The sequence below is a fragment of the Andrographis paniculata genome, unplaced genomic scaffold, assembly GCF_009805555.1.
Source record: "Andrographis paniculata isolate CXL003 unplaced genomic scaffold, ASM980555v1 Contig10END, whole genome shotgun sequence".
Taxonomy (NCBI): domain Eukaryota; kingdom Viridiplantae; phylum Streptophyta; class Magnoliopsida; order Lamiales; family Acanthaceae; genus Andrographis; species Andrographis paniculata.
The window spans coordinates 1,745,258-1,763,568 of NW_026137380.1; the positions used below are offsets into that span (position 1 = coordinate 1,745,258).

Below are 18,311 nucleotides of genomic sequence, written 5' to 3' on the forward strand. Positions count from 1 at the left end.
TTAAAATATTTGATTTGAGTTTTTATACTAAAATAATATTTTAAAAGATGTTTTTTGAGATAAAAAAAAATGTATTTTTTCAAAGAATCCAAAATTAAACACTACAAATTTGGTGCAAACAAAACACACGATTTTTAATAAAAATTGTATATTCAAAAAGATGTTCGATATTTTCTCATAAAATAATAAAATAATTCATTAATATTATAAAATCTAATTTATTAAATAAAATACCCGCTAAAAGAATATGCTGAATAATAGTATAAAAAAAAATGTTCAACCATATTATTAAATATTAGGAATTGGAATTGTGAGCATTATTTTAACTGGTCCTAGCTAGCTACCCTGCCATTTGTTTTTAGATAAGATTTTTGTAGCTAGCTATGGCGTTACCGTAAATATTTCCTTTTTTTATTTTTATACCAAATTACCAATACATTTTAAATCAATAAAACATGTGTATATATGCATTTACTGCTATTAATTGCACCACAAAGATGAATTTGCAGTGTTCAGCAAAACAAAATGTTGAAATTATTATCATGATGTCAAATCTTGCATTTAAAGAAACTTTTAATTTTTTTTAAAAAAAGGTACAAAAACAGTTGGTTGGTGAAGAAAAGTTTTCATCCAGTGGGATCTGTGGGTCATTTATAGTTATATTCTTTTTTCTATGTTCAATAGAGATAAAAGAAAAATAAAATAGTAGTACCTCTTATAATTAATTAAAAAATATACATTGGTTCAGTAAGAGATGGACTAGTAGTATAGAGTTGAATTTGTGAGCGTGAAGTTACGGGTTCAAATCTTTGACTCAGGTCATCTGCTATTGCGCCCTTTCGAGTAACGACGGTGGGTTTCCACGTAAAAAAAAACATGGATAAAAGATTTTTTTATCCTTATGAGTGTATTAGTCTAAAAAGTAAAGTAGTGTCAATTGTGTAATAAAAATGGAAAAATACAGGTAATTTTATGATGATATGGTTATTTATGAAAATAAAATTATTGTTTTAAGACGAACAAAAATGGTAAACAAGACGAATGGAGTATATAAAAGTAGTAATGAAGGGTAGGAATTTATTCTGAAAACTTTTGATAGTCCAATAATGGTTTTGAATCTTTAAGGCGTTTATTTCCCTCGAATGTGTTTCTTTTAGGTGAATTTGAGAAAAAAAAAATTATTTAAATTTGATATTCAAATAATTTTGATATCATGTTAAAAATAAAAATACAAATAATAAAATTTACAGAAATTTTACAAAAGAAACAAACACTAAATAAAAAATAAAAAATTATAGAGGTCTAAACCCAAGAGCACAAAAAGAGGGACTAAAAAGTAATTGTTTGGTGGTCGGTGGATTGAATTTTAATATGAAAAGTGGAGTGAGGGCACTATAGTCCACATGGTCTAGACCAAGGAGAAGTTAGGGTGTGTTTGTTTGGGGGTTTGGATTTTGGATTGGGATTTGAATAGTAAAAATTTTGAATTTGAATAGTTGTATGATGTGATATAAATAGGGTTTGATGTGATGTTTTGAATGTAAAATTGATTTTTAGTATAATATAAAAAATGAAAAATAGGTGTTTGATTTGATATTTTTGGGAGAAAAAATTGGATGAATAGTGGAAATCCTCCAAAATCCTTCAAACAAACACACCCTAAAAGTAAATCAAAAGGAGCGAGGACAATTATTTGTCTTCTGATAAAATATTTATTGTTATTAATTGATATATTAATTTAGTCAAACCAATGCTCTAAGCTATATATATATAAATAACTGTATATTGTGCAGTATTTTATTTTTTTCAATATAAATGCAATATTTATTTTTGTATAAAATATTGTATTCAATGACAATTTCACTTTAAAAGATACAAGGTAAAAAAAGAAATGTAAAAAATTGCATGTAAATAAAAAATTACTATATGTTATAAAAATTTTGAAATATTTAAATATAGAGTATGTTTTTTTATTCTCCGTCCGTCCAAAAAAAATGTTTTATTGGAAGTGGATACGAAAATTAAAGAATAATAATATTTAATTGAAAATAAGTATAAAATATAAGGTAAAAAACTAAAATACTATTATTTTTTTGAATGATTTTGAAAAGTAGGTTAGAGTAATAATTACGAGTAATTTGAAAAAAGTATGAATAATTTTGTTATAAAGTGAGGACCACATTTACTAAATAAAAAAACAAGATAATTTTTTCAGACAGACGAAAATAGAAAAACAAGACACCTCTGTTGGGACGGAGAGAGTATAAATTTGGAAAAAAATTTTGATTTAAATTTGATATTAAAACAATATATGATAAAATATTTTATAAATAAATAAAAAATCTATAATTTTTTTTGAAAAACATAAAATTCAAATAGTAAAATGACTGAGATTTGGTTACTAAAGAAGCAAAACACTATGTAAATAAAAAAATTGAGGTAGTAATGTACTTGTTACCATGGCTGTCGCTAACAGTGATAACATGGAACTATTTTTTCCACCCTTACATTTCCCACATGAAAACAGGTGAATTTGTTCGTGTTCCTATCTGTTTATAATAGTAGTATTTTTTTTTTCCCCTAAAAGTAATAAAACAAAATTATGATAAAAAATATTGTTTATAATTAGAATTGTTTCATATTTTTTGAAGATTTTTTCAAAATAATAAAAAAATTAAATATAACAAGATGCTGGATAATATTTTATATAAAAAATAGTATTATTATTTTTATGTAATATTACAATATGCTGGATAATATTATATATATATATATATAAAGAATCTCAAAAAGAAATTAAAAACATGTAAACAAAACCTTAAAATTAAAACTCATTTACATAATATATATAATAATTATTTAATTTAAAGTTTTCTACCATTCAAAAATAAATAAATAGAAAAGTACAAACCCTAATTAGTAGACTTCTTTACACAAAATGGGCCCATCTCGAAAACTAAATAACCTCTGTGGAAGATAAAGTCAGGGCTATTGATTGCATTATCTATTGTCATTTGTATTATTATCACGAGTGTTTATTTTGTATTTTTTGATAAATTTATATTTTATACTACTCCCTCCGTCCCATGTAACATGGATGTATTAGTGTAGATACGAGAATTTAGATAAAGTATAATTAGTAAGTAATTAAGAAATGTATTAGTAAAAATAATTATTATTTAGTAAAAATAATTATAAATTAAGATTAAAATAAGTAAATAATTTAATTAAAATTTAAAAAATTATAAATTTTAAAATTTAAAATTTAAAATGCGATTAAAATACATAATTATATTTTCAAATATAAAAAAGACAAATTATATGGGACAGACGATAGAAAATATGGACAAATTATGCGGGACGAAGGGACTACTAAATATGAAAAAAATGTATTAATACTATTAGCAATTGATATTTTATGTTGTATACTTTATTTATTTTTTTTAAGCAAATAAAATATACTAATATTATATAGTCTATTAATATGTATATATTATATTTGTTCAATAATATTACAAAAAATTATTCAAAATAATTATAGATTAAAATAACTAAATACTTTAATTTAGATTAAAAAAATTATAAAATATAAAGTTTAAAATGTAATTAAAGTGTATAATTATATGGAAATGACAAATTATGTGGGACAAGACAAAAATAAAAAATAAAGACAAATTATGTGGGACGAAGAGAGTATATAATTTAAAAATAATAAGTGAACAAACTCTTTGTTTGTCAAAGTGATCTGGGTTCATGAGTTCAAACCTCAACGCCTCCCGGTTCACCTATCTTGTCGGGTCTAGTTTATAAAGTATTAGATTCGGCCGGTGATTTACCCCGTGTGTACTTTCGGGTAGTGATTGCGAATTATCATGTTGTAAAAAAAAAAAAAAGTCTGTTTAGTTGTTGTCTCGCAAGGGACGGTTTGGTAATGTGTGAATGAACTTGTTTGATTTATGTTTAGTTTGCAAACTATTAAATTCGACTGAAATTTACTTAGAGAGCATTCGAAAAATAGTGGCGACAGATTCTTACGTTATAAAAAAAATAAAAATATCTTTAATTGTGTCCAGTAAAGAACAACCCATACAACAAGCTTACTCCCAGCAGAACGTCAAATGCTTCTGTATGTAATGTCATTGAAAGTTTAACTGTGGGGACTTAACAGTAATCTTTCTGTCCGTCAAATTGTTTGCTAAATTTATCAATTACTCTAATTTTATCGGACGAATAAAGTACTCTTTCCGCAATATTTTTTTTTATTTGTCTCAAACTCACTGTAATATTTTCAAATTTTAAAATAATTAATAATATTTATATAAATATATTAATTATACTTCACATTTATTCTGTCACATCACTCAAATAAAATAATTATTTTTCTCTCAAATCATATAATTTAATATTTAAATTATCTTAAATTACCATACATAATACTTTCCACCTAAATTTTTGTGCCAAACACAGATGATGCACGGAATTTGGGACTTAGGAAGTACTAAATATTGAATGGTTCCCATGGAATAACTCAATGCTTTTGTAGAAAAGAGAGAGAGAAATTGAATGAGCGAGTAACTGATGGTGCTTTTCCACAAACGCTAAGATTGTATGTCTTTAATTAAATTTCTTTAAATTTTATTATTTAGATTCTATTTTTTTTTAAAAAATATATATATTTTTTACAAAATAATTCATTAAATATTATTTTAATATTAAATTTATTTATTTATTTATTTATTTTTCTAACTCAACCAAAAAAACACACCCTAAAATAATATTACTTTGGTGCTCTGAAGAGGGGTCCCTACCACGTTACCAAGCTGGATCGGAATGAAGGGATCTAATCCTACCTTACCTGCCTGCATTGAGACGAAGGGCGCGTTTGTTTGAGAGTTTGGATTTTGAATTGATATTTAAATAGTAAAAATTTTGAATTTTAATAATAAAAAATTTGAATTTGAATAGTTGTATAATGTGGTATAAATAGGTGTTGACAGTGATGTTTTGATAGTATAATTGAATTTTAAATATAATATAAATAATAAAAAATAGGTGTTTAATTTGATATTTTTTAGGGAAAAAAATGGAATGAACAGTGTATTTAAAATTCAATCTCCCAAACAAAACACACCCGAAATGGATCACACAAAAATAATGAGCTATGTTATATATATCATTGGTCATTGAAACAATCAAAATGCAATGAAAGTGAAGATAAAGATGCCTCAAACAATGAAAAGTAAATAGGGGAGTGGCAATTTGATGATATACAGCGCTTAACAGTGAATTCATATGATTTGCTAGTTAAAACAAGTGGAAAAACATGGGCAATTATAAAGGGTTGAATGCTGAAGACTTAGGGTGTGTTTGTTTGGACGATTTTATAAGATTTTTTATATTTATTTAATTTTTTTTTAAATATCAAATTAAATACTTATTTTTTATTTTGATATTTTACTGAAAATTAATTTTACATTCAAAACATCACACTAATACCTGTTTATTTCACATCATATAACTACTATTTGCAAGGCATACTTTTTTTACCCAAAAAAAAAAAAAAAATCAAATTAGGCCATTATTGCCATAGGCCCATAGGCATTTGGGCAAAGCTTGGGCTACTTTGAATGATAATATGCGCGGCAATGGTGAATTGAGAATGAGTTTGAACAAAAAAATTATTTCAAAAAATTTTGATTTAAGTTTAATATATTAATTTTAATTTTAATTAAAAATCGTAATAAGTACATCTAAATATTTTATGTACTATTTATAATAAAAACGAATATCATGCTATTTATACAAAATATCATTTTACTTTTAACAAATTATTAGATTACGTACAAATTAAATATATTTTGATTGAAATTATTTAATGTGTTGTTTGTAAGATGTTGGTTTTGATTTTATTATTATTATTTTTTTCAAAAACATCATATATATATATAACATTTAATTTTTATTTATTACATTAAAATTTAATATTTTATTATTTAAAATCAAAATGCTACACACTAATACTTTCTCTGTCCCAAACAAGGTACAATATTTACTTTTGACACGAATTTTTAGGCAGGTAGTATTAAGTAAGATAATTTAGAAATTAATTGATGTGATGGAAAGAGAAGTATATTTTATTTTTTTTTATTTGGATGATGTGAGAGGATAAAATATAGAGTAGAAATTAAGTATGATTAATTATTTTTTATTTTGGAAATATTGCAGGGTGTTTGAGACATACAAAAATGTTGCAGGGTGTTTGGACCGGAGGAAGTACATCCTAATTTTATTTTATTTTTTTGGATTTTCAAATTTAATTCTACCCATTCAATTACTACAAGCTTTAATAAAATTATTTAAATCAAACATCATATCAAAATAACAATAATGGTAAAAAAAAATCGATCATGGACTTTCAGGTTTTCGTGTTATAAAAAAACAAATAAAAATGATTGTAAAAGTATTTATAATTAAAAATAAAATAAATAAAGGTTAAAACAAACCCATATCCAGACCAGAGCACCGAATTAAAACAGAAGTCCTTACCCATTGTTCCAAAGGAAGCGATTCTGAAAGATAAACCCTAAGCGCGATCATTAAAACCCTAGAATTTCAATGGTTTGGGATCGCTAATTATATGGGTGCATGCGTTTCTCGGTAAGCACAGGTAGCTCTATACGCGCAATTCCGTTTTATTTTGTTGGCGGATCGATAGAAATTTGGAATCGGGAACATGGACATTGAGCAAAAGCAGGCGGAGCACATTGACTACTTTGTGAAGCAAGCTTCGGCACTCAAGGGATCGGCGCTATCCAGCCTGGTGGTCGAAGCCACTTCCCATCCTTCGCTCTTTGCTTTCTCCGAGATTCTTTCGGTTCCTAACTTCCTTGAGGTATATAAATGCAAAATTTTGTTTGTATGCTTGTTTTTTCCTGCTAAAAGATTTTGTTAAGTGATGGACGTTTTACTGAAATTGTTTCATTGGAGCTTGGAAGGTTTTGAGCTGTGATGCTTTTGAAATTCCGTTCGAATTCCATGGTTAGGTTCTCCTGGTACTGAGAAATATGCTCCACGTTTCGGATTAGATTGGCGAGTTATAATGTAGATATGCTGCTTGTAAGTTCCAAAGTGTTTGCACCAATATGCTTGGCTTGTTATAAAATTTGGTTATAGTATTTCGAATAAAAATATACTGAATTGATATGATATACTTTTATATAATAATTTAAGAAGCTCTGAGTAGATCAATTTTTATGGACACAAAACTCTTTGAGTTTTATATTGTGAAGAGCATATGCTGTTAATAGAGCATGGTAAGTTACTAAGTTTATGTCCGCAGCTTTTGAGTTCTAATGGAAACATTAGCAATCAATTATCTTAGTAGTTGAATACCCTAATATAATATAAAAGCTGCTGATTGCTATTGATAATACCCTAATACTATATATTATTGGCATATATCAGAAAGTCAGACAGCCAAACTTATTTGAATCGTGAAAATTTTAAATAGCATTAACAATGGTCCTTGATAGTTTAAAGGGTTTTTTTTTTTTTAGTCAATACTCATGCATCTCACAGGTTACTGCTCTGAACCTTAGATTGCATTTTAAATATGTTACTGGATACAACATTGAAGTGAAAACATCAGTTTGCATTAATTCATAAGTTCCTTGGACCATACTAATTACTGCTGTATATGGTGGTATTGATCAAGTTATGGATGCAGTTCTCTTTCTGTGTATAAAAATAGTAGTAACTTGATATAATCTCTTGTATATTCTGCTAATTCCATCTTACAAAAATTTCCTGTTTTATTAATTATGGATTTCTGTGCAGCTCGAAGGAACTGAACACAGTATATTCCTTGATTTGCTTCGCTTGTTTGCACATGAGACGTGGAGTGAATATAAACGTAATCTTTCATATATTTCTTCATCATTCCTTCAAGTTATTCATTATGATTTCAGGAATGACATGTTACATGATCTGCAATGATTTCCTCCTAAATGCACCTTTCTATGGACAATTGAAAATCAATTCATGGTGTTTCCTGTTTCTGTATATTTTATTCTCCTTCAGTGAGTTGTACTTCTTATGTTGTGGTACAGATATTGCTAACCGTCTTCCCAAGTTGGTTCCTGATCAAGTCCTGAAATTGAAGCAGTTGTCTGTGCTTACTCTGGCTGAGACAAGCAAGGTTATAATTTCATGTATTTTCTCTGCTGTGCTTGTGAATCTCTCTTTAAACACATGAGATGCTTGCCCAGTTTATGCGCTCATTATTTGAGGGAAAGGGTTCAAGACGTGGAATGGCAAGATAATATAATGTATCTGTATGCGAAGTTTACTTAAAGTTTCAAAATGGTAGTTGCCTAATGACCTTCATCTTCTTCCTTCAGAGCTCCAGCTCTTTTATCATGGTTTCTTGCCCCTAACTGCCCAGAACTTCTTGATTCTTCTCACCTTCAATTTCCCAGAGCCGTGAGCTACTTTTGAATGGAAAAACCTTGGCATGTTTTTTTGAATTGATTGCTCACTGCCTTAGCTCTCTAGCTGCCACTTCCCATTTTCTCTAACTGCTCAATTGTGGGCTAACAACTCAATCATGGCCTTGACCGCTCCGAGCACAACATCTTTTGGGGCTCCATACCTTCTACATCATCTGGGTTGTGTCTCCTGGACTGCTTCTGTCTCCCCAGGTCATGCCTTTTGGTGCCCCCAAGATGTCTCCACCTGTGCCTTGACCCACCTTTGCCTGTGAGTGGCCTGTCAAGGACCACCTCTGGCCCAACCTGGGGCATCTGAAATTTGAGGGTTAACATTTTTATCTGAGTGAGAATACACTTTTAGCTGAGTAATAATTGCTTTGATCTCTTAAAGCATTTTCTTGGGATTGGCACAGGTATTGCCGTATGATACATTGATGCAGGAGCTGGATGTAACAAATGTACGTGAGTTGGAAGATTTCCTCATTAATGACTGTATGTATGTGGTAAGTTACTGCTTTCTTTTGCTCTAAAATTTGGTATAGCCGTTGTGCAGAAGTGCGGCCTGCAGAAATTTTGTTTTTGTTAATCCATTAATTTGCTGCTCTGTTGTCAACAGGGTATAGTCAGAGGAAAGCTGGATCAGTTACGAAGATGCTTTGAGGTCTTGTTCTAACATATGATACGACTGAATATTTATTCCGGTTGGTTAGCTGCTTGACTGAATTTACCATCAATTGAATTGCCTGAACTTGTAGGTTCAATTTGCAGCAGGGAGGGATCTTAGACCTGGACAAATGGGTGGTCTTATTCAAACATTAGCTACCTGGTAACATGCCTTTCCTAACTGAATAAAACTGATATTTTCTGTACTTCCGTATTTACTGCATGTACATTTCATGTGGCTGGATTAATGATTATAGAAATACCTTGTATATAATAAGTTGCTGTCTGCTATTTTTCTATCTGTTTTTATTTTGGAATTCCAAATTGTTCTAAAATACTAAAACAACACAAAGAGATTCAAACAAATTGCCCAAGTTTTATTCTAGCTTACATTTATTCGCTTCTCTGAAAACTGTAAGATCATTTTATTGAGTTTCTTCATGTTGTTCTGCCCTTGAGACTTACCACTATTGTCTCAGCATGCATCCTTGAATCCATCTTTTTCCATAATTGCTTTTATATTGTGAATGGAAGAAGTACTGTATTCTGTGATCAGAGAATCCTGTAGAAATTGATCTAAGAAGTTATTTGCTGTTTCTGTGACTATAATTTGATTTTTCATGATTATTCTTTTCCTATTAACCATGGATTTTCAATTATCCTGTTATCATTCTGTTTGCTTCTCAATTGATTGGTATATCCAATGCCTACAGAAGTATTGTGTTTTGATAATTTGGTAGGCTGTCAACATCCGAAGATCTTCTAGTCTCAGTCCAAGAGAAGATCAAATGGGCAGATAGTATGAATGAAATAGTCAAAAAACACAAAAAGGAAAATGAAGAAAGGGTAGAAGACGTAAAGAAGACACTATCCACAAAGGTCAGTTAGAAGCGAACTTCTTGATTTTGATCCTTGTTTGCTGTGTCACTGCATGTGATAGAATGTTGTTTTCTGTTGCATATGCCGCTGCTCTACTTTTACATGGCTAAATACACATTCAATATAAGTCCCAAAAGAAATCCCACAAAAGTGTGGTAACTGGTAATGCTACCATAGATCACTCTCGATTTTCTTAGTAACTCTTTAGAAACTCTAGTGAGTTTCATATGCCAGGTTCAGCTGTTATATACTTATATGGTAGTCTATTAGGACTTTATTGTTGGTCGATGTGTCTTACTTACATTTTGGCAGAAGTTACAAACTGTAAGCAGGCCGATCTTGAGTTACGAGGTCATGAAGAGATCTTTTCCGAACACGGTGGAGTGATGAACTTTGAAGAAGATCGTAGCCGCTCAAAGAGGTAGCCTTACCAAAACTGCACCACAAACCATTTATCTCCAGTTCTATGATCTTCTTAGCAATGCAATTTACTACTATCGTGATGATTTCCTTGCCTTACGTACAGGAGACGACATCCTATAGCTTGAAGCGAAACGTACAGACATCATAGAGTGGATTTGTAGCTCTCCATTTTTTTCCCTATCGTGGTTCTGCTCGAAACAAATATTGCTGCTATGGAAGGCGGTGCACATCCTTTTCCCTTTAAACCTTGTCGGCCAAAATTCGATTCAAATATTCACAGCAATATCTCATGTTACTTATACATTTTGTTTTTGGATTTCGTGAGAACTTGATGATCCCATTTTGTGACATGGTTAAGTTAATGATATGCGGCGACATTTCGGCATCTTTTTTGATGAATTTATGTAGGATTTATTTACTTATGTGCTGTCCTTTTTTTTTTTTTAAAATCTCTTTGGATACACTCCATTCCATTTGGTTGCAATTATGTTACTGAATCATTAGGAGTGGATGCTTCTGAGAGAGGAAGCCATAGAAATCTTTATTTACTTGTGCTAAAGTCTTACAATAGCTGGAGAATTTGATTTTGATTCAATAATTATTCAAGCTACAAGTTGGATCCAAACACATTCATAGTGTTCGTTTATTAATTCTTCTGCGTTCTATACATGTTGTATATAATAAAGACTTGTACTTTCTATATTTTAGATGTACTGATTTAGAGTTTCTATATTTTACATGTACTGATTTAGAGAATCAATATGATGCTGATATTTCAAATTCAGTACCATAACTTTCTCCTTATTCTTAACTTGCGGTAGAGATAACATAATATATCTTTTAAGTTTGATTAAACAAAATGAATCTCACCTTTTATTTAAGTAATTATTTTAACTATTTAACTATTTCAAATTTTAATCAAATCATTTCAATAGCTTATTATTAGATTGATTTAAAAAAATAAATATAAAAAATAAAAACATAAGTTGAAAGCAAAAATAATTTGATATTATATTTGAATGAATTTTATAAAAATATATATTTTTTTTAAAAATATTTATATGTAATAAGATTAAAAGTACTTTTAAAAACCACAATAAATATCTTTTAGAAATAAAAATCAAAAGTATTTTACGAAGTCCAAATGGGATTTAATTTCTTTGTTTTTATTATTACTTTTTTAACATAATTTTCAGTATTTAAAAAAAAGTCATAAAATACTTTAATCTAAATTCAAAATGAAAATTTGGATTATAATTTCTTCTTCCAATTTTCTAGATCCTTCTGTTACAACCATTTATTATTAGACGTCAAAATATTTATTATGTTGTCATTTTAATATTTTTAATTGACGAAATAAATCGCGAATTTTCTGGATGCGGGCCCCAGGCGTTATTTCACCCAATCAGAGAATGGAGAAAAAGTAAACGTGGAGTTTATTTAAATAATATCAGAATTTTATTTTTTTTTTTTAAAAAAAGGAAATTGGAGAAGATTCTAGAAACCCTAAAAAAGCACACTATATTAAGTCGGCTTCCTCGCTCGCAGCCTCTGCCTCTTCTGATTTGCATTTTGCAAACCCTACTCGCTCATCTCTCTTCATTCTCATTTTCCTGCATCGCTCGAGTGGAGGAGATCGCATCGATGGCGGAGACCGAGACGTTTGCATTCCAGGCCGAGATTAATCAGCTTCTGAGCCTGATTATCAACACCTTCTACAGCAACAAGGAGATCTTTCTCCGTGAATTAATCAGTAACTCTTCCGATGTAAGCTTCTGTTATCCTGATTCATTTGATGTGATGTAGATCTGATTGAAAATGGCGTATATATTTTGTTCGATTAATGATTCTGTTTATATGCGAGAGCGGCTCTGTGGTCGTTGGCTAGGACTTTCACATGATATTTTTTTTAAAGCGGTGTTTCAATTCTGTGTGAAATGATTGTGAAAACCTTTCTCGAGATTGATGTTTGTCCGATGGATATTAGAAGATTTATTTAGAATTATTCAGTGCTGTGCTATTTTGGTATATGCAATCGAGGATTAAAGACCTTCCAAATAACTGTTTTGTTTGCTTAAACTGCACTTTTCAGATTCGGAGATGTATTCACATCACATAGTGGATAATTGTTGTATAACCTGGATCTTACTTTTCACTACCTTGTTTCCTGTAGTTTCCTGTGCCCTGTTTTTGCTTAGACGGAGTTTTCAACAATTATGCAACTGCAATTGTGATGCTAATGATGTTGTATGTGGAATTAATTGTGTTGTGTTCACCTTTTCTATGAGGCGCTGGATCCTTCTCTAGTGATTTGTTTCGTATATATGCTGATTAAAAATTTCACATGAACATTGCCTTTTAGGCTCTCGACAAAATCCGTTTTGAGAGTTTGACCGACAAGAGCAAGCTTGATGGACAGCCCGAGCTGTTCATCCACATTATACCAGACAAGACCAATAACAGCCTGACAATTATCGACAGTGGTATTGGGATGACCAAGGCTGGTTAGTATAGATAATCATTTTCAATTTGCACTTAGTGATTTCTTTGCTTGATATCTACTCACTCCATTTCTCACCTTTGATTACAGATTTGGTGAACAATCTTGGTACAATTGCTAGGTCTGGAACCAAGGAATTCATGGAAGCCTTGGCTGCCGGTGCTGATGTGAGCATGATTGGGCAGTTTGGTGTTGGTTTCTACTCTGCATACCTGGTTGCTGAGAAGGTTGTTGTCACAACAAAGCACAATGATGATGAACAGTATGTGTGGGAATCCCAAGCCGGTGGTTCGTTCACTGTTACACGTGACACATCTGGAGAAAACCTTGGCAGGGGTACTAAGATCACCCTCTTCCTCAAGGAGGATCAACTTGAGTACCTTGAGGAACGCAGGCTGAAAGATTTGGTCAAGAAGCACTCTGAGTTCATCAGCTACCCAATTTCTCTTTGGGTCGAGAAGACAACAGAGAAGGAGATCTCTGACGACGAAGATGAGGAAGAAAAGAAGGATGAAGAGGGGAAAGTGGAGGAAGTCGATGAAGACAAGGAGAAGGCCGACAAGAAAAAGAAGAAAATCAAGGAAGTGTCTCACGAGTGGGATTTGGTTAACAAGCAGAAGCCAATCTGGATGAGGAAACCTGAAGAGATCACAAAGGAAGAATACGCCGCTTTCTACAAAAGCCTTACTAATGACTGGGAGGAGCATTTGGCTGTGAAGCACTTTTCAGTCGAGGGCCAGCTCGAGTTCAAGGCTATTCTATTTGTTCCAAAGAGGGCCCCGTTTGATCTCTTTGACACCCGAAAGAAGCCCAACAATATCAAGCTCTATGTTCGTCGTGTCTTCATTATGGACAACTGTGAGGAGTTGATTCCTGAGTATCTGGGATTTGTGAAAGGCATTGTCGACTCTGAGGATTTGCCTCTCAACATCTCCCGAGAGATGCTGCAGCAGAACAAGATCCTCAAGGTCATCCGCAAGAACTTGGTGAAGAAGTGCCTCGAGCTCTTCTTCGAGATCGCTGAGAACAAGGAAGACTACAACAAATTCTACGAAGCTTTCTCGAAGAATCTCAAGCTCGGGATCCACGAGGATTCTCAGAACAAGGGCAAGATTGCTGAACTTCTCAGGTACCACTCGACCAAGAGCGGCGACGAGTTGACGAGCTTGAAGGACTACGTGACGAGGATGAAGGAAGGCCAGTCCGACATCTACTACATCACCGGCGAGAGCAAGAAGGCTGTCGAGAACTCTCCGTTCCTCGAGAAGCTAAAGAAGAAAGGATACGAAGTCCTCTACATGGTTGACGCCATCGACGAATATGCCGTCGGACAGTTGAAAGAATTCGAGGGGAAAAAGCTCGTCTCCGCCACCAAGGAAGGTCTGAAGCTTGACGAGAGCGAGGATGAGAAGAAAAAGAAGGAAGAGTTGAAGGAAAAGTTTGAGGGCCTGTGCAAGGTGATCAAAGACGTCCTTGGCGACAAGGTCGAGAAGGTTATTGTTTCTGACCGTGTAGTCGACTCCCCGTGCTGTTTGGTCACTGGAGAATATGGGTGGACGGCTAACATGGAGAGGATCATGAAGGCGCAGGCTTTGAGGGACTCGAGCATGGCTGGGTACATGTCGAGCAAGAAGACGATGGAGATCAACCCGGAGAACCGTATCATGGATGAGCTGAGAAAGAGGGCCGATGCTGACAAGAATGACAAGTCGGTGAAGGACTTGGTGATGTTGCTGTACGAGACTGCTCTGCTTACCTCTGGGTTCAGCCTCGACGACCCCAACACATTCGGCAACAGGATTCACAGGATGTTGAAGCTCGGGCTGAGCATTGACGAGGATGGTGCTGACGGCGATGTTGATATGCCGGCGCTGGAGGAGACTGATGCTGATGTGGATGTGGATGCTGAGGGCAGCAAGATGGAGGAAGTCGACTAAATTGGTGATGCTTAGTATACCTACCTTTCTTTTTCTCTATCTTTTATTTACTTTTGGCGTGTTAAATTTCTGAGGTCAGTTTCTCTTTTATCGTTTTGAAATGGTTTGGTGTCATTTTGTATGAACAAGTTCGTTTTGCTATGCAGTTGGCGATGTTTTGGTACTGATTTTTTGCCTACTTGCTATGTTTTTTGGTTGCCTAGTCTTTATATTTGTTGAACTGACGCTATGCATGCTAATTAAGTAGGTAAATTTAAGATGGAAGTTCTGAATTTTTGGTGAAATTTGAGAATAGTTATAAAATTTGATATCTTAGATCTGTACACCCGGTCTATTAATCCGTTTTGGGTATGAATTTTTAGAATTTTGAAATGAGGTATACTTTGATTTTTTTATATTTTAAAATTTGTAAATTGAACAAAACGAAACTCATTCTTTCAGAACATTTGAAATACATTTAATTGAAATACGATCTGTAAAGAATTAGTTTATAATTAATTAATAATAATAAATTATTTAATTGTTTTTTTATATAATTAATAATATCGTATAATTTTAAAATAAATTTAATATATATGTAATTAAAAAAATTGAACAATGTATTTGATTGAATTTTATATGTTTTGACTTAATTTTGTTGATTTATTCAAAAACACACTCGACGAGCTCATGTTGCTGTTATTAAAAAAAACAAAAATTATACTATACTTTCATATATTTATAATTCAATTTTTTTTTATTAAAAAAAAGAAACTTAAAATTCAAAATGAAGTGACATGGAAGACACGATTACCATATGAATGTGTCGAATGTTTCATTCGTGATCTGATCAAAGCGTGCTTTGGTTTCACAAAATCGCATTGCATAAGTCTACAATGATTAGTACTATTATATTTCCAAAGCCAAAATCACCCCTCAATTAGCCCACTTTTACGATACAGTGTCAGTCTCTCTCTCTCTCTCTCTCTCCTCTCGGGATGGATTACGACCTGCTTGGCTAGGACCTCTGAGGTGCGTATGATCAAAACCCCTTCGACGCCAAATTCGAATATTTTGATGCGTAATTATTCGGATGTTACGGCCAGCTGTTTGTTATAATGTCTCGGATAGTTGGTATTCGCTTTTTTATTTATTTACTTTTGGCTGAATCGGAGTAGGATTGGTATGCACTAGGGTTTATGTATGTGTGTTCTGGCATCTAACGACAATAATGCTAGTGTTTCGACTAGATTTTCATCGCTTGAAGCTTGTTGTAGCTGATTTGTTTATATATGTGCTATATATGTATATATTACTAACTGTAATTGTGTTCTGTTGTTTTGCTCGATTTTTGGTTGCATTAGTTCTAAATTGAGGTCGAATTGATGGAAGCAATGTGTGAGGAACTCTGTTGATAATGCTGTCGAGAAATCAAGACTAACATAGAGTGAGTATCACGAAAGATCTAATGTGTTCTTATTTTGTTATTTGATCATCTATGATGCAGGAAGGTTTTTGCAGTTGGAAGTAGGAGCTTTATCACAACAAGAAGAGTGAATAGTAGCTCAAACGAGACAACATTGTAAGTCAATGTTATCTGGTTGAAAGATATAACAACATTTCTCATTAATTGAATAGCTAAGGAAAAGGGAGGTGGGAATATTTATTTGAGTTGTTACGACAATCTATGCGAGTTGGAGTTGGTATAGAAATTTTCATAGACTTCCGCTGGTTCTTCATGTAGTTTCTTTTAGCTACGTTGCTTGTGTGCCTGGGGAGCTGTGAATTTTTATCCTGACGGTAGTGTTTCAGTAAAACATGGATCGATGGAGCGGTGTTTTAAAAATTCAGCTTCATCCAAACAGCACTACCTGCTACAGAGTTGCAGCATCCCTTTGCCTCTCTTCTTCCAGAAACCTTTCTGTAAGTCTCATCGTTTAATAATTTAATGGTAGAATTTGAGGATTGGAAGAAAATTGGTTTGTTCTCAGACTGCTATCTAGATATGAAATTTGTTATACAATGTGATTCAGGTGCCGTCTGGAAATGCAATATTCTTTAATGGAGATCGAGTGGAAGGGACAGGAAATCCAGTGATTGAAAGATTATCCGATCCTCAAAAGATTGCTGAAATTCTAGTGTCGAAATTTGGAGGGTCTATCAATGCATTTGTTGTTGAGGCATCCATTTTCGATGGACCGTTTGCTGTTTATAAAGATTTTATTCCTTCGGTGAATGAATATGGAGATCCAAAATCATATGATGCTACAGGGTTCCCGGCTTCTACGACATTGGTCCAGCTCTTGTCAAAGTTTCTTGCAGAGGTAAAACTTACAAACTTGTCTTGCTTTTAGATGTCTTTCTGTTGCTTAGTATATAATCACATTGTCAAACTTTTGATCGATCTTAAATGAAAATGATAAAATAAAACACATGAAAATCTTCTAATACTCAAATCAGATAAAATAATGTGGTAACTTATGAGTGCTGTTAGTTGTAGTGTCGAGCGATTTTCAACACTCAAAATTTCTTTAGTTTCGAACTTGATATAAACTTAAGATTGGCATGTGTTGGTGATGCAGGCGAAAACAGTCATTCCCGGAAAACAGAAACAACCATATCAAGCGGAAGCTTCTCCATCCTTTTCGGGCAAACCAGAAATGGCACTTCTTGGATTTAGCAAGGGTGGCACAGTACTGAACCAGCTCCTAACTGAGTTCGCCTTCTCGGAAATTAAGTCGATGGAAATCCCAGTTAAAGCAAACAATAGCACGGTAAATGAAGGATTATCAATCAACATAGACGACTGGATCATTCCCACGACTAAAGAGGATCTGTTCAACAGCATAGCTGAAATTCATTACGTCGATGTTGGGTTAAACACCAAAGGAGCTTATCTCACGGATAGTGATGTGATAGACAGGATCTCCGACAACATATGTCAAAGACGGTCCGGGATTAGATTTCTTTTACATGGAACGCCTAGACAGTGGTTCGATGAGAGGCGTGTTTGGATTAGAAAAGAAAAGGATGCGCTTCTTCGACTCCTCAAGCGAGCTGCCCATAAGAATATGGGGAAATTGCGTATTCGCGAGAGGCTATACTTTCCGGGTAAGCCTTCTGATTTGCAGATGCATTTTGAAATTATTGACATTATGGATGTGAGTTAACTTAAGTGCATAATGTTATGTAAGATTCCTAATGTCGGTTATTAAGGTGTCGAACTTAGGTTCATTTTAGGTAAAATCACTGTGCTAAGGATAGAGATGAAGTTTGAAGTTTTTGATAGATTCTTGTAAGAAGGTTCATCCTAACTAATAAATCGATTTTTGATTAGTAAATAATAATAATCTATGGAATTGGATCATAATTGTTTTGTAGAATTGCATATTAAATTTAATGATTCTTGTCTTCGTATTATACATTTTTTGAACGCATGGA

General features: G+C 32.5%; 3 protein-coding genes across 11 annotated transcripts; all 3 read left to right on the forward strand.

Annotated features, from left to right (window-relative positions):
- The first annotated feature begins 6,500 nt into the window (after window positions 1–6,500).
- Window positions 6,501–10,839, forward strand: LOC127245574 (COP9 signalosome complex subunit 7-like). Of its 3 annotated transcripts, none has more exons than XM_051266572.1 (9): window positions 6,501–6,892; window positions 7,837–7,912; window positions 8,109–8,197; window positions 8,903–8,992; window positions 9,106–9,150; window positions 9,245–9,315; window positions 9,893–10,031; window positions 10,347–10,452; window positions 10,558–10,839. In XM_051266572.1, the coding sequence occupies exons 1-8, from the start codon at window positions 6,734–6,736 to the stop codon at window positions 10,416–10,418; spliced, it is 741 nt and encodes a 246-aa protein (XP_051122529.1). In that variant the 5' UTR covers window positions 6,501–6,733; the 3' UTR covers window positions 10,419–10,452; window positions 10,558–10,839. The 3 variants fall into 3 exon arrangements, with proteins under 3 accessions (XP_051122529.1, XP_051122521.1, XP_051122514.1); XM_051266564.1 differs by having other exon boundaries at window positions 6,502–6,892; window positions 10,344–10,452; XM_051266557.1 differs by having other exon boundaries at window positions 6,503–6,892; window positions 10,364–10,452.
- A 1,160-nt stretch (window positions 10,840–11,999) lies between these two features.
- On the forward strand, window positions 12,000–15,054 carry LOC127245451 (heat shock cognate protein 80). The gene is made up of 3 exons (XM_051266341.1): window positions 12,000–12,221; window positions 12,817–12,958; window positions 13,045–15,054. Exons 1-3 carry the CDS (start codon window positions 12,099–12,101, stop codon window positions 14,889–14,891), a joined length of 2,112 nt encoding a protein of 703 aa, XP_051122298.1. The 5' UTR covers window positions 12,000–12,098; the 3' UTR covers window positions 14,892–15,054.
- A 522-nt stretch (window positions 15,055–15,576) lies between these two features.
- Window positions 15,577–18,240, forward strand: LOC127245461 (uncharacterized). Of its 7 annotated transcripts, none has more exons than XM_051266398.1 (6): window positions 15,577–15,902; window positions 16,235–16,317; window positions 16,378–16,452; window positions 16,675–16,793; window positions 16,904–17,194; window positions 17,453–18,240. In XM_051266398.1, the coding sequence occupies exons 4-6, from the start codon at window positions 16,689–16,691 to the stop codon at window positions 18,038–18,040; spliced, it is 984 nt and encodes a 327-aa protein (XP_051122355.1). In that variant the 5' UTR covers window positions 15,577–15,902; window positions 16,235–16,317; window positions 16,378–16,452; window positions 16,675–16,688; the 3' UTR covers window positions 18,041–18,240. The 7 variants fall into 7 exon arrangements, with proteins under 7 accessions (XP_051122355.1, XP_051122328.1, XP_051122363.1 ...); XM_051266371.1 differs by having other exon boundaries at window positions 16,392–16,452; XM_051266389.1 differs by having other exon boundaries at window positions 15,578–15,902; window positions 16,683–16,793.
- Window positions 18,241–18,311: the final 71 nt, after the last annotated feature.

Excerpts from the sequence above, each read along its gene's own strand:
- LOC127245574 (XM_051266557.1), top strand. The coding sequence starts at position 6,734 with ATGGACATTGAGCAAAAGCAGGCGGAGCACATTGACTACTTTGTGAAG. Across the intron at positions 7,913-8,108 it reads GACGTGGAGTGAATATAAAC|ATATTGCTAACCGTCTTCCC; the intron begins GTAATCTTTCAT and ends GTTGTGGTACAG. Across the intron at positions 10,032-10,363 it reads AGAAGACACTATCCACAAAG|GCCGATCTTGAGTTACGAGG; the intron begins GTCAGTTAGAAG and ends AACTGTAAGCAG.
- LOC127245451 (XM_051266341.1), top strand. The coding sequence starts at position 12,099 with ATGGCGGAGACCGAGACGTTTGCATTCCAGGCCGAGATTAATCAGCTT. Across the intron at positions 12,222-12,816 it reads TAATCAGTAACTCTTCCGAT|GCTCTCGACAAAATCCGTTT; the intron begins GTAAGCTTCTGT and ends ATTGCCTTTTAG. Across the intron at positions 12,959-13,044 it reads TATTGGGATGACCAAGGCTG|ATTTGGTGAACAATCTTGGT; the intron begins GTTAGTATAGAT and ends CTTTGATTACAG.
- LOC127245461 (XM_051266398.1), top strand. The coding sequence starts at position 16,689 with ATGGATCGATGGAGCGGTGTTTTAAAAATTCAGCTTCATCCAAACAGC. Across the intron at positions 16,794-16,903 it reads CTTCTTCCAGAAACCTTTCT|GTGCCGTCTGGAAATGCAAT; the intron begins GTAAGTCTCATC and ends AATGTGATTCAG. Across the intron at positions 17,195-17,452 it reads TGTCAAAGTTTCTTGCAGAG|GCGAAAACAGTCATTCCCGG; the intron begins GTAAAACTTACA and ends TTGGTGATGCAG.